The sequence below is a fragment of the Glandiceps talaboti genome, chromosome 1 (assembly GCF_964340395.1).
Source record: "Glandiceps talaboti chromosome 1, keGlaTala1.1, whole genome shotgun sequence".
Lineage (NCBI taxonomy): Eukaryota > Metazoa > Hemichordata > Enteropneusta > Spengelidae > Glandiceps > Glandiceps talaboti.
The window spans coordinates 12,963,558-12,978,935 of record NC_135549.1 but is presented as its reverse complement, the minus strand read 5'-3'; the positions used below and the strand labels follow the sequence as shown (position 1 = coordinate 12,978,935).

The following is a 15,378-nucleotide window of genomic DNA, read 5'->3' as shown; positions in this document are numbered from 1 at the left end:
ATATTACAATTTGAAATAGTTGTCACCACTATAAAGTCTGTACCACACATTGATTTACCGTTCCTGAACTGTGAAAAAAATGCACACACACACACACACACATGCATACACACAGACACACTCACCAACACCCCCCCACACACACACACACATAATAATTGAGATTATAAAACATAATAGTTCTTAACATTTAAATAAGCATAGAAAACAAGGAGAAATTAATTATTTATAAATTTATTTCATGCTTTGAATGAATGCATTGCGAATATATAAAAAAAAGATGGTGAAATTAGTGTTATTTCAATTGATACAATTCTATGATGTTAGAAACATAAAACAAATGTACTACCATGATGAATTCATAAAAGTGACATTTGCAGAAGAAAAACATAAAACAAATAAAATTAACACATCATAAACAAACAAATAAACAAAAATGTTTTTGAATACCCCAGTAATTAGGAAGAACTACAAGTATTTAAATTGTACGATTTTAGCATTTCCGTTGAAATTCAGACAAATTACTTTTTTGCATAAAAGAGCTTATTTGTTGGAACCAGTTGTACCGTCTTGCATCATTGTCAAAAACCAGATGACTTACTCTTAGTGGCTACAAGATTTCTTAACTGTACACAACAGATAATGTTTCAGTGGAATTTGATTCATAATGCAGTCAATGTTTTGACTTTACAATAACAAAAAATGTGAAAGGAATTGAGACCATGGATTTCTTTATACTATCAAAACATAGTGAGCTAAGATCAAATATTTTTCAAAATTCTTTGGTAAATCATCTTTAGCTTTTGGGTAGGAAAGGGAGGGGTTGGGACAATGGTATATGATTGACAGTAAACATGATACTAGTATATGCTAATATTGTAAGATATGTTGTGTCACTCTCCTAAAGGGTTTCTCTGATGTCTGAGGGCGCCCTGTCATGGTGACCTTACAAACTTATGCTCTGGCTAAAATAATATCTGCTTTGGCAGTGAAGTTGTGTTTTCATCAGCATACATATTCTATTAATCCCTGGGTGTATAAATGAAATTTAATCACTTCCAACAGATAACAATATATGGATCATTTTCTATTTTTTCCTCTAACTCTTGATGGGTGATACCAGCCTTGCAACATATCTCATCATAGTTATGGTCACCTCTGAGATACCTACACAAAAAAGAATGATAAACATTAAGTCAAATAAATGAAAATACTGCAACTTTAAATGAAGATTTCAACTTTATCTATCAGTCTAAATCTACATAAGCCTGGTTATCAAAAAGCCTAGTTTTCAAAACAAATATTCATAATGAAATATGCATTTTGGTTCATGATGTATATTATTTGCAAGTCAATCTCAGCTACATAAAGGGGCCTGGCTGCAATACAGCTGTATTATCCAGTAAGTCATCAATTACACCAAGTTCAAGTTCAAGACAAGTAGTGGCAATGCCCCCTATGTAACTCATAATTTCCTTTTAAGGCTCCTTATGTAACTCATAATTCCCTTTTAAGGTTCCTTATGTAACTCATTTCTTTGTCTGGCCCCTTATAAACTCATAATTTCCTTATGTATGCAAACATACATTTGGAATAATATATACAAAACTAATGTAATTGTTGGTGTTATCTAATGTTAGTAACATTGCCTACCTATTTAGTGGTTTCACTCTACTAGATGCCGCTTCACTGTATGTACTTAAAAGTCTTATTGGATATTTTTGAAGACGTCTGATCAATCCCTTCATAACACCAAACTGAATTAATCTCCTGGTAAAAAAATAGTAACAAAATATTAAAGAATATCACTAAATTTTTGATCATTTTGTCAAATACTGAAGTTGTAGCAATCTATAAGTTTGAAAGCTAAATCTGTCTTTTAACTTATTTGGTGCTAACTACATGAACATCTTTGAGACAGTCCATTCTTCTTTGTGTTGACAGCAGATACTAATGTATTATCTACACTCTGAAGACCACCTACATTGCTGACATTAGTACAAATAGGATAACAAACTACATGTGTTCAAGGAGAAGAAAATAATTTTGTTGGTAGCAAATTGCAGAAAATAATACAACTAAACACACAAAAAGTTTGTACATCAGGATACATTACATTAATATCAACAAAATTATCAAAATCCATACAGGAAAACATGTATGTTGAAATGATAAACAGGTCTGCCACAAGACTTGGGATTAATTTAAATGTATATCAGAAAAGAAAGACATGAAAAAGGTCAAAATAAAATAAGTCTTCAAACTTTTACCTTTCATCCACATTATAGCTTTGTGGATTGTGTCTGGCACAGAAATCTGATACACTAATACTTGGACCCAAACCACAGTATAATTTAAATACAGCTCTGAACCTTGGTAAATCAGAACCTAAAATTAAACCAAATAACTACATATGATTCATTTACATCTTATGAAGTATTTTCAATAGTATCACTACAATCTATGGTCAAGACATTGAGATTACAGTAAAAGTGGTGTCATTTCCAATAGGCTTTCCCCACAAATCCCTAAACTGACAGAATAGCAGTTCTTTACAACATTTCAATGCTGAATAGGTTACCATGGTGCTATTTTATCACCCGAAATCATATGTAAGTTGATAACAATAATCATGCATGCACTATTCTTGAAACACAAAAGTTGGCAAAAATTGATTTTCTGATTCCAAGATGCTGTGTGCGAGAGGACATCATTTATGTTGTTACCTTTAGTCTTGTTTTGTCTTTATTATGTTTGAAATAAGATTTTCATCAGAAAATGATGGAAAGACATGTGAACTCTTGATTTTATAGAACAAAGACTAAAAACCATCAATGACAGAGAGGGAAATTACAGGTGAACTCAGGGTATGGTCAGGTGACAACTATCCCCCTGAGTAGTGTGTGCAAACCCCTCAGCACATACACAATACATGGCATAGTATGGAGAGACATGCAATGCATCTTGGAACCAGCAACAGGTCTATTAGCTTACCAGTCTTAGCTATATATCTTATACATTCTTTTTGAAGCTGTCTATCGTCCACTAACTTGTTTATGTCTGGAGTTGGAGCATAGACATTGGAATACTGAAATAAAAAAAGTCAACAACAATATAGTATTATCCTCAAACAGAATAGCAGAAACCATACTAAGCCTGTTTTCTGCAGGAACAATCATCAATAACATACAGCACATCAAAATAATGACACAATCAAAGATATGCAATATTCTTGCTATTGAAATGGGACTTCTCACACAACCACAACATTGAGGCTGAAGAAGAATGGGCAAGTATCTAGTATCTAAACAAAACAATCCATCATATAGTAAAGTTCTTTGATGCACAACCAATAGGGAACTAGCAATCCAGACTGAGCATGCTCAGATGCAAAGGACTATGGGATTATCTGTGGTTTAATATCGTAATACATAATCTGGAGGTACTGATAAAATTAACCTCCAACAATGGTCAGGGTAACTATGAATTGATTATCTGTGGTTACAAACAATATAACAATATTGTTTATAATACTAATTGATTAGTATATATTATAACATTTCCCATGATGCAACATTCAATATGGTGGGTTTGCAAGATCCCTATTAAATTACTTTTGTTCATGTCTTTAACATAATGATGTTGAAATAAACAACAAAGATTAAGAAAATGACTCAAAACATCATAAAGAACTTGAAATGTTGGTTTAAAATGAATAATTGTCATGTGGTAATTGTTTATTAGATAGACTCCAAGTAAGTAACAGATCATTTAGACCCTATTCTTCCTTTTCAAGAAATACAACAAAGGAAACCTCATTAAAATTTAACATAAATTCTCACACTACATTGTATTAACAAAACCCTGTTTATACTTACTTGAAATATTGGCACCAGAGTCACAACTCCCAGGTATCTGATTGGAAACAAATGAAATGATATCACATCATCATTACAATACTATCCACACACAGATAATTTACAGATATGTTATAACATTTAGATAATTCTACATGGATTGTCCAATCAAGGCAGTTATCTATTACATATAAAAGGTGGTAGGAAACATAACCAAAAATAGACGAAGTGATTATATTTCTACTGGTTGCATTCATGTACCCACTTATGTTCATTATTAATCCTAAAAATAAAATAAAACATCATATCATAATGACTAATGATGGAAAGCCTTTCATCTCCTTTCCTACACGGTTTAATGACTAGGCTCTCACATTACTGTTATCTTATCAGTAGAGTCATAATGATTACACAGGATTATTCTTTAGTTCTGGACCGTTTTTTCTATAGCTAGCTCTGCCAGATAAGACAACTATTTTCAAAACTAACTTGAATTGTAAATTGAGTCTTTAAAGGGCTATGTTTTGACCCAGGGTTATCACATTAGTGTATCTTAATAAGTATTACATGGGGTCATTCCTTTGTTCTGGGTCAACTTTTTCCATATCTCTGCCAGACTACTGTTTTTCATAATAAATATTATTCCTAATCCAAACTGGGCTTTCAAAGTTTATCTTGCCTTTGGAAGGTAATGTGACTAAATCAATTAAGGGACAGGGTTGAAAGGCTTCTAATTACTTTAAACCATACATCAAACCTCCTCTTTGAAAACAGTAAGATTTAAAGAGCTGTATTTCAATCCCAAGTCATTGAATTAGTGTTATCTTAATAAGGATTACATCCCCAAGATGATTTAGCAGATAGTCTGGGTGACGATATTAGTATTGTTTCTGTTTTACTATCAATGTCATCCACTTCTTGATGTCAGTAATACAGTTTTGCACAATTTGATAGTTGGATTAATTAGATCGATCTTAGCTTCTCTGTATAATTGGTTGTCATCTGCAAAAGCATGGTGATTTATTGAATGCTTGTCGACAAAAATGAACAGGGCCAAGGACTGAACCTTTGGGAGGACACCAAAACAGAGAGATGATGAAATTGATTGCATGACATTAACAGTTACTGTTTGAGTTCTAGCAGCAAAATAAGATTGAAACCAGGATAGAGGAGATTCAGAAATTCCATAAGTGTGTTCATGTCAGTGAAGGAAGATATGTCATGATCTATTAAGTGGAATGCTGCTGATAAATCTAGAAAAGTGAGAATGTTAATTTTGCCATTGCCCAAGAAGGTCAGAAGGTCATTTACTATTTTCAGGATTTCAGTGCTTTGATGTTTCCATGAATGATTAGTATGTGTACGTAAAACAAATTGCCATATCAAACTCACACTAAATTCTGGATACACATGCTAACTAAATTCATATGTACACCTGCTTCTACTGCGATGCGTTGTGCATGGTTAAACCCATCAATATATGGTAAAATCTGAAAAGAAAGAGAGAGAAGTTAGTACAAGTATGTAGTACATTAACGCAATACTGGCCTGAAATGCTCACAGCCCATTTTACGTTATATTATCAGAATAGTATAAATTCAACGCTAATGTAATGTACATATTTACTAATTATCACAAAGTCAACTATGACTAATGGTTGAACAGTAGAGTAAAGTAGTTACGGTCTGTCAAACAGTCAACATAAATCTAAACATCCTGTTCACTTCTGATTTCATTTCAAATGAAAACAAAGTGTCTATTAAGTATAACTACCGGGGTATATACATTAAAGTGATGTAGCTAAATTGAAAACTGGAACAGTAGCCAGTAATACTTATAAGTGAGACCCACGAATCTGCTCAACAATGGATATACAATGGTTGAAACAGAGAATTCCTGAAAAAATTGCTTGAAGAAGTTACAGATTAGCTGTTATTTTTGTTGGCTACCAGCCCTTATCTACATCCCTGTATTACATCAGAAGCACACATTGTATGGAATGGCTTAGGCAGCATGTACAAAATGGTTGTTTACTGAACTTATGTGAACTTTATGTGAACTGTTCCATAATTTTGACATTTTGCCATTTTGTAGCCACTTTTGTCAAGTTGAGTTTCTTCAAGATTCTTTCATCCTACCTGTTGTGTGGTTAGATCCAAGTGACGTGAATTAAAAGTACATTTATCTTCTAAAAACATAGGAACATGATGTTCTAAAACCATAGGTGGCTCACTTCCCATGGTTACTATCTTCAAATGAATTATGTTGGCATCATCTGTAATGAATGGTTGAAATCAGTCTCTCATCACTTTCATTCAAACTAGGCAAATTCCATAACAGTATAAACTTATGAGTAAATATTAGTGTCCCTGACACTAGAGTAAAATCAGTGTTTGTTGTTGTTGTTGTTGTTGTTGTTGTTGTTGTTGTTGTTGTTGTTTTGCATAAAGAAAACTAACAATCAAAGATCAGTTATTTATCAGTGCTTAATAAAAATCTTGAAGGAAAAAGAATCACATTTCAAGTATGACACACATCATACAACTATCAAAGTATATTGTACTCAGAAACAAACTTACTATTCTATTATGTGTACTTATAAATCTTTGCCTTGTTGATAATACTACCTTTAACATGTCATATCACATTAGAAGGTCATATTTTATTATCTTTATTTTGCCTTATTACCGAGAGAAATGACAATTTGATTATAAACTGTCAGTTTCTTTGTTGAATAAAACAGTTTATGTACATGTCAGGATGACTTTGCAAAAAACTGAAAAAGTAGACATCTTCAAGTTTTGCTATTTCTACTTTTCTTGTTTTGTGACATCTTGCTTTCAAATTAATTCATGAACATCACTGACTGATGCCTACATGCATGTATATGTATATCAAATCAACCTGTATATTTGGTTGTAGACATCAATCAAATATCTAAGTTTATGTTGTTCTTAAATCAGATATTTACTGATACACATATTCCATCATTTATTATACTTACTGACAGGTACAGAGCATTTGCCAAATGTATTCAACTGTCCTCTAAGTTGAAATAGCAAATTTGGCAGTGTTGACTTGCTCTCTTCATTGGAAAGAAATCCACCTTCAAGCTAACAAAGTAAATAAAAATATTAATGTAATTAACAAGCAAATTGTATTTTCATGTTTGTTGAAATGCAATCCAGAAGAAAACGATATGTCAAACTGTGAATACTTCTAAGTTATTTAATTTAAACTGATGTGTGCATTCCTTTATAAAATGATTACGTATTTTTTATTATAGCCTGGAATCCATGCAGATTGGATTTTTACATTGTCTGTATAGCCATTACAGATTGGAAGAACAATTTTGTACTGTCTTTCTAAGCTGATGTCAGTTTCCCCATCCACTATTTCTTGAGAGACTTCACATTTTTCGCGATTTTATTATTTTTTTCTCGAATGTTCAAAAAAGTTTAGGGTTGGCAGTGAAAAACTAGGTGGGGTCAGGTAACCGGTAAACAATCTTTTTTGTTAGGCCTCATGTCCCAACTATCAACAGTATGAATGAATGAATAAAAGTTATTGTACACTGTTGTTTTTTTGTGTTTTTTTTTTACTTTGTTGTGTACAATGCACTGAGACGTATGTGTAGTGCGTTCTTTAAGAATTAAATAATAATAATAATAATAATAATAATACACTACTGTTTATAGCAGATAAACAAAAGGACGTGACAATACCTGTGGTAGATGGCACTACATTAAGGCTACTGTCATCATCAAATAAGATAGGCAAGTCAGTAATACACATCTTACCTCTAAATTAATGAGGTGACTGGCAAGTTTCTTGACAACTGATTCATATGGGTATGTTGTTGCAGAGGCATCAAATACAAAACATAAATTGAATAATAATGCATTTCTGGAATATTTGGCATTTTCTATTCCTACTGGACAACCTATAATTTTGTGACCCAATGCATTCCTGTGATAAAGGAGAAAATATGAAGAACAAACCAATTTATAAAAATATGAGCAACAATATTGAGATGCTTCTTAAAATACAAGTGTGCTCTACTGGATAGATGAGAATATACTATCAATGATATTATTAGCCATGATACCATGCATCTCATTTGCAGCATGAATATTCATGATTCTCTTTACAGTTCTCTTGCTGTAGGAAGATTTACTAATTTTACAATTTGGAGTACTTGTATTGTCAATATTGCATACTGTATTCTAAAATTTAATACAGACTTTACCTCGACATAATTCCTAGCAAATTTACTACAAATAATTGCAGGGAAACAGACTATTAAATCTGTAAGCAGAAACTCAATTCAAAGAAATCAAAGATCAAATAAACGTTTGACAAATAAATCTCCCATGGAAACTCAAAAAAATAAGGTACAGCTACATTTCTACTGCCCTACACTGAGTAAACATCCAAAACTATTATCACCATAGACACCAGCATAGACTGTAGTAAGTCAGTGTTACTTTGGTAGTTCCTTGCTATTCATACAAACAAACACTGTTAGACTGCAATGAGGTGTAACTATGTCTTTCATATATTTTATGGTCTAGCACCAAATATATACATGTATCATAATAAGCGCTGTTGGAGGGGTACATGAATACTTACACTGTTATAAGTTTATTGTGTAACTGTGGCTTTGTAATAATGTAGACATGAAATATATCAAACAGCTCCTTGGACATGTAGTCTTCAGGGTCCTATAGTACAATAGCAAAAGACAAAATATTGAATATCAAAATATGAAAAAAATGTCTCCTTGGAATGATACATAGCAATGTTGCAAAATGACACAGTGGTTGTCAGTTATTTACAAAGCTATTGGCTTCCCTGTACCATTGTTCACATGTAATTAATTATTAATTCTATTTATGATGTAATAAACAATCCCTTCAGAAATTGTGAGTGCTCAAATGAATACCATGACAAAGAGGTAAAAGAAGCTAGCAGACAGTGATTTCCCGAGATTGTTCTTACAAGAGGGATCAGATTAGTAACACCTTGGTAATTGCAAGAGTGAAACTTGGGGCATATCAACATGCAAGATTGTTTGTTTTGGTCACTATGCATGTACTTTGCTTAATAATTTATATACAATTTTTGTACTAAAGTGAATTTGACATGTGATTTTCATTGAGGTGCTCATGAGGACTTAGTGTCTTTGTTTTACACTATTCAGGGACAGCACTGCCAAACATGACTCCTCCAAAAGTACAATGTCTATACACTGTCGCTATCAATCAGACTGCTGTAATAATTATCAAGTTACAAGCAATGACATCTCTCAAGCTACGATGACCTCAAGTGAAAATTGAAAAAAGAACATAAATTCATGTTTCAATTTCCAGGTCAATTGTCAATGATGTTTACCTGGTATGAAATCTTTGGACCAGCAATGGGATGAAACTCACTGAAGAAAATACATTTTATCTTGTTTTCTTTCACTGTCCCCATTTTCACATAAGTCCTTGTCTCATCCTCAGAGATCCTGTAAAATACAAAATGATTAGTTGAGCTTGTTTACGTTGTATCAAAAGTGTTTCCATTCCTGTGTTATCTGTATGTTTTATCAATCATTAAAAATATCAGTCAAAGTGTTGCATATGTTTTTGACAGTTCCTTTTGATATTATAACATGTTATTAGACAAAAATGCTTGGGCGTATTAAAATGTGGGGGGGGGGGGGAGAAAAACATTGCTTTGAACCCCAGACAAACAACACAGTGATGGTTATCTGAGCCAGGAAGCAGCTTCATGTGTGTTTTGGAAAGGTTTTGAAAGCCCAGGTATGGTATTTTGTCTAAATTTGAAAATGTACATTTACAAGGTTTATTGGACTAAGTTGATAGTCAACTGCCTCTAATCTCCTTTTCCTGGTATCATGTAATAATGTATTTACACTGTATCTTCCATATATATGTCTTACAGGGGGGATGAATACATGTATATGTATATAACTATATAACTTTAGGAAATTCTTGTAAACATGTACAAGTTTAAAATAACACAATAGGTTTTGGCACTGCTAAATAATCTGATGGAATCATCAGTTTGATTGTAAATCTGGTTATTTTATATACTATGGTGACTGATCCCTGTGTGAGATTAGCATAACTGGCATTGTAGATGAGAAAACATCCATTGATTCTAAGACTAGGATAACAACCAGACCTACCTGCTCGCTCTTCTAATCTCTATGTTGATCAATGATATTTGACAAGTCTTAACTGATATCAGTGCTTGTTATCAAATATAGATATAATTATTTCTTCGAACAGATCAACTTAACCATAACAGTACATGGATTCCACAACACACCGCCTGAGTACACAGTACTGAGTACTCTATTACTACATGTAAACTAGGTTAGGCTGCCATCTTGAATGTCAAACATACAAACTTTGCTTTGAAATTGCTCCTTTTCCAAACAGTCAAAATTAATATGCTTGTCAGAAAGTATTGTAGACCATGTGCAAGCAAGTTGCAATATACTTCGGTTTCTATACATATAACATGTACAAGTCTAGTGTATGTTGACGTCATGTACGTGTGTATGTATTTCAGAGATGTTGTGGTGTACGTTGACCTCAAGATGACCCTTGTTCTCTTCGGGATGTTCCATTTGTTGTGTGGTGTATATTGAAATCGAAAATTTGATTTAGTTGTATTGTATATGTTGTTGGCACGTATAGAGAGTATTCTGAATGAAAACAATTAAAATTGTCGAGTTAAATCCAGGCTACTCGTCATGTGACAAAAATTGAAATTACAAGATATTGTATCAACTCTTTCTGATGTTCTGCCCACCCTCTGGTGAGTAGTTCGCTCAAGAGAAAGGTCATTGCATATGGCGGACGAGAACACTGACAAGTTAAGGCCCATCATTGCCAAAAATTCTACACAAAGTGGCGGAGTGTGTGCATTTTTAGGAATGGTTGCCCATCTTGCATCAATAGTGTTCTGTGGCATCATTATATACCATGCCTGGCCAGGATCGAGTAAGTTTAATTATTTGAACAGTGATTATGGTTCACACACTGGGCTATGCCCACAGTACAGGCATTTGTTTCCCAAATTATGTCTCAGAATATTTCTATCACTGTATCAGAATACAATAAAATGTCGATGATATCGTTGATATTGACGTATTTAGTCAACTTTATAGAAAGAAGACACTTCTTTCGCGGTGAGTGAACCTGCGCGATCACAGAAACAAGTGTAATTTTACCCCTTTCATATATAGTTGGCTAGATACGCCAATATCAACGATATTATCGACATTTTATTGTAGTGTGATACCATGAATCATTGGATGTATTACTAATGCTATTAGTGAGACTCACTAATACATCCAAAATGATCCATGGTGATACTAACTTTGATGGTTTGGGTTACAAAATCGTTATTGTGAATACAACACGAGTAATGTTGATTTAGAAATAGCAAATATTAACTGGAAATACTTGTTTCATACTATAGCTACTTTCACTTTCAGTGTGTCAAATTTCTAATGTATGGGAAATTTAAAAAAACAAAACATTTAAGTGTTAGGTGCTTTGCAGGATTTTATGTTTACCTCAGAGCAGTCTTCCTATAAAGGTATCTTTTAAAAAGCAGGTTGTGTTTTTGAACTGATGACTGATTTCTTGTGTTCTGTTCAAATTGCAGGTTTATTTTCATGGCATCCAACGCTGATGTCTGTTGCTGTAAGTTCACGTATATATCATTAGTCATACATTTTTTCCCTTGTAATGTTTTGAGAGAGTAGTCATATGATATTTATTTATTGTGAATATGAATATGGAAAAGGAAAATGTAATTCTCAGATTTCTGAATGAAAATTGAAACACTGTGTTCATGCCTACCTAGTCACAGAAGCTGTGGGCCAGTTTGCTTGGTTGTGTGTATGCATGACTTAATTCTGACTTGCTGCTTTGTCACTGGTATACAAATGTACCTTTTTGATTATTAAGGTATAGGCAGAAAGCTTCAATATGATACTAGTGAATGGCTGAATTAGATTTTTTGTTTCACTAGTGTTTCTGTTGACACTGTGTAAGAAATATTGAAAGTCATGTTCAAAGATCAATAGCGAAGACTTTTATATGACAATAAAGATGTGCTCAAAGTCTTTCTCCTCTTTTTACAGTTTGCCTTACTAATGGCAGAGGCAATTCTGTTCTTTTCACCGGAAAGCACGTTACTGCCCAAGGCCTTGAGGAAGACCAAAGTTAGATACCACTGGATTAACAATGTTACAGCTGTTGTGTGTGCTCTGGGAGGATTTGGCTGCATCTTTCTCAACAAAAGTAAAATGGGAAAATCCCACTTCACAAGTTGGCATGGATTACTTGGTGTTACCACTGTCACATACGCCTGCATGCAGTGTTTAGCTGGTACTCTTCTCCTCTATCCAAAAGTTGTTTCTCAAATGGTTAAGTTGGCAGATATGAAGTTATATCATGCAACATCTGGTCTCCTTATGTTTTCCCTGGCATGTGCAAGTCTCGTACTTGGCCTGTTCTCCAACTGGTTTGTGTCAGTTGCAAGTGATGCAGTGTGGTACATTAGTCTGTCCTGTCCAGCCATGTTAGCATTGGTGGTTATGAATCAAGTTACACAGGCTTACCTACCGAAAGCTTTCAAGAAACCATCCCAGCAAATATAACTTATTCATACATACCAGGACAAACACAACGTACTAAAGTAATCTTACTTGATGATTACCAGTCATCCAAGGCTGCCAGTCTTTAAGGAAATGACTTGTTTGTTTTTTTTATTTTATTTTATATTACCCTTTAAATCAATATATACTTTATTGTATTTGAAAACAAGCACAAAACTAGACCTTTTTCAAGGGTCTTGAGAGTTTTACATATTGAGGTCAAAGTTTGTATGAATAAAGTTTTCACATTATATTGAAAGATATAGATCAAGCAATTAAAATTTTGAAGAATAGAAAACTCATCTCATCAATTTGTATGTAAATGTTATCAGTGATTTTATATATAACTTAGTTTTTGCATAATTATGTAAATGAGTTCTGTATTCATCTCTTCAGTTCTTGCAATGTATGGAAAGATGAAAAAAGTCAGACATTCGTAGACCACATAACAGTTGTGTTATCCTTACTTTAAGACATACCCTAGTTGACTTGGACATCAATGGGTTACACTACTAGTAGTACTACTACCAGAGAGCTTTTGACATGCTAGAGCGCCCTCTAGAGGGCATTGCATCCCAAACAACCATACATAGAGGTATAACTTGAAAATTTCTTTTAAAAGTAAATCAGTTTGATTCATAAACAACTCCTACGATGTGCGTGTGTGTGTGTGTGTGTGTGTGTGTGTGTAAGTGAGTGAGTGAGATTGGGTATACAATATGCTGCACTTCATAATCTGGAAATAATATGCTGCTTCAAACGTAGTCACCAGACCAGTCTAACAACAGTGAATCCATCTTGGTCATATGAATGCAGTGCAGTATTTGTAATAGAAAGTCACCAGGGATTCGGTGTTTTGAGTATTTCAGTACAGAGATTTGAGTAGACAAGAAGAAGGAATTGAAATTGTATTTAAGTTAAACAGCAAAGTTAATATTGAAAGAAACACACAAGTATGTAGTTAATGAACATTTGATATAACCAGTATGATGCAAAACATACATTTATCAATTTAGTTGTCACTTCAATACCTTCATTTCATTGCCAGATACTTTTTCCAAGTCATTCAATTCTTTTCAGCACACTCTCGATATCAACCCACCTGCACTTCAAAAATTGATGTGTAAAAAAAAAGAAGACTTTATCAGAAAACAAAACTTTTTTTTTTTATTTCCAAAACATGACAGTACATAGTTAGCTATTCTCTACTTGATAGACATGTATATAAAAAAAGATACAGGGACTGAGGGAAGATATGTTGTAACCCTTGTAGAAGAACCATAGAAAATTGTGGCACCAGTGTCCCAGAAGTGTCTACACACAAATATGCATATTGTGCAGCTAATGAACTGAGTGAACTTTGACCCTTGCTTAGCAGGTGAGAACAATAAGTGCCCTGTATTCAAAACAAATTTCCACATTAAAGTTATAATTCCTTACTATCATTTTGATTGTTAAGTCTGATTTTTTGCTACATTTGGGTGAGTGATGTTAAAGTGATTGAGAGAAGTTGCATATTTCTTTATCTAGTAATACCATATTCAAACTTTTTAGGATCAAAACTTTGTTTTATGTAATTCTGGAAATGTTTGCTCAATGTCATTTTTTGCTGTAAATTAACATTCAGTGTCCCAATGTTCACATGTGTATCCAAGATATGCCCAAACACAATCATTCGGATTGTGGGTTTTGTAATCAACTGTCACAAATATGCATGAAATTAACCTGGGCAAACCATTTCCAGAATTAGTCTTTTCACGAATAAAACTATTACATGCATATTGTTAATCTACTTTCTTCTCTGGTAAGTTTTTGTAGGTTGATTTCGATGAAAACAAAGTGCCAACTTAGCCAGTAAGAAAGTCTAAAGTTTTGTTTGTAGTAGCTTCATAGCATTAAGAGATATATCCCTATTAATGAACTGTATCACACTTCATGCTACAAATCATTCAATATACGCTGGAAGACAATAAATGAAAACTTTAAAAACTGGCAAAATGAACTTCGAAAATAACTTAATAAAATAATACCCTGCTACATATTTCAGTTTTAACATAAAAACTTAATAAATATTTCTAGTGCTGAAAAACTACTAATACAGGTAATGCATGCTACATTTGCAATAGAAATCTTGAAAATATTTAAAAAGTCGACATCTTAATCTGTCTTTGTGTACTATAATACTATCACCTATTTATTTATTTACTAACTTAACTTTGAATTATTCCAACAGTGTCTCATTTTTGACCAAAATCTGCACTTATCCCAATTTTGTACTTTCTAAAAATTAACCACATTCAGGTATGTCAGTTGTAATCTATAAACTAAAACATGCACTCATAGAAATATTTCTAATTTTTTTTTGATATACTAGAAGTTTCGTGTGATACATATCCTCTGACATTACCTAAAATTAGTTACTAAATGAATATAACATTTAATATTTGTTTGATTTGAAATATAAGTACTGAAAATAATAACGTGAATTGTTGATTATGTGGTGGGACATACACGATACAAATACATTATTCTAACATTAAAATAACTAACAGTTCCAAATGGAATAAAATGAAAGAAAATAAATTAATAACTAAAACTTTGCTGTAACTGACTATCAGAAATATACTAATTTGAACATATTTGGATGCATGTACATTTTGAAGGCAAATCATTACATCACTTGGATCAAACTCTGAATACAAAATCTACTTATAACTGTTATAGATACTTGATGGTAGAAAGTGTTAAGTGTTTTGTATGATTATCCAATAATCTTACTAATTACTGACTTTCCAAATCTATAAAAGAAGTACAAATATCCCTCTAACTTGT

The 15,378-nt window shown here is 32.9% G+C and overlaps 2 protein-coding genes across 2 annotated transcripts; one reads left to right on the top strand and one right to left on the bottom strand.

The window, feature by feature from the left end:
• Positions 1–416: 416 nt before the first annotated feature.
• LOC144438724 (GATOR1 complex protein NPRL2-like) lies at positions 417–9,366 on the bottom strand. The gene is made up of 11 exons (XM_078127880.1): positions 9,252–9,366; positions 8,490–8,581; positions 7,658–7,826; positions 6,862–6,970; positions 5,996–6,132; positions 5,250–5,347; positions 3,879–3,915; positions 2,995–3,088; positions 2,271–2,388; positions 1,654–1,770; positions 417–1,167 (listed from the first exon to the last, which is right to left on the bottom strand). Exons 1-11 carry the CDS (start codon positions 9,333–9,335, stop codon positions 1,053–1,055), a joined length of 1,170 nt encoding a protein of 389 aa, XP_077984006.1. The 5' UTR covers positions 9,336–9,366; the 3' UTR covers positions 417–1,052.
• Positions 9,367–10,728: 1,362 nt separating this feature from the next.
• Positions 10,729–13,227, top strand: LOC144453509 (transmembrane reductase CYB561D2-like). Its single transcript, XM_078144825.1, has 3 exons — positions 10,729–10,879; positions 11,550–11,587; positions 12,031–13,227. Exons 1-3 carry the CDS (start codon positions 10,729–10,731, stop codon positions 12,547–12,549), a joined length of 708 nt encoding a protein of 235 aa, XP_078000951.1. The 3' UTR covers positions 12,550–13,227.
• Positions 13,228–15,378: the final 2,151 nt, after the last annotated feature.

Excerpts from the sequence above, each read along its gene's own strand:
- LOC144438724 (XM_078127880.1), bottom strand. The coding sequence starts at position 9,335 with ATGGGGACAGTGAAAGAAAACAAGATAAAATGTATTTTCTTCAGTGAG. Across the intron at positions 6,971-7,657 it reads GTCACCTCATTAATTTAGAG|CTTGAAGGTGGATTTCTTTC; the intron begins GTAAGATGTGTA and ends TTACTTTGTTAG. Across the intron at positions 5,348-5,995 it reads TGGATCTAACCACACAACAG|ATTTTACCATATATTGATGG; the intron begins GTAGGATGAAAG and ends CTTTCTTTTCAG.
- LOC144453509 (XM_078144825.1), top strand. The coding sequence starts at position 10,729 with ATGGCGGACGAGAACACTGACAAGTTAAGGCCCATCATTGCCAAAAAT. Across the intron at positions 10,880-11,549 it reads CCATGCCTGGCCAGGATCGA|GTTTATTTTCATGGCATCCA; the intron begins GTAAGTTTAATT and ends TTCAAATTGCAG. Across the intron at positions 11,588-12,030 it reads CAACGCTGATGTCTGTTGCT|TTTGCCTTACTAATGGCAGA; the intron begins GTAAGTTCACGT and ends CTCTTTTTACAG.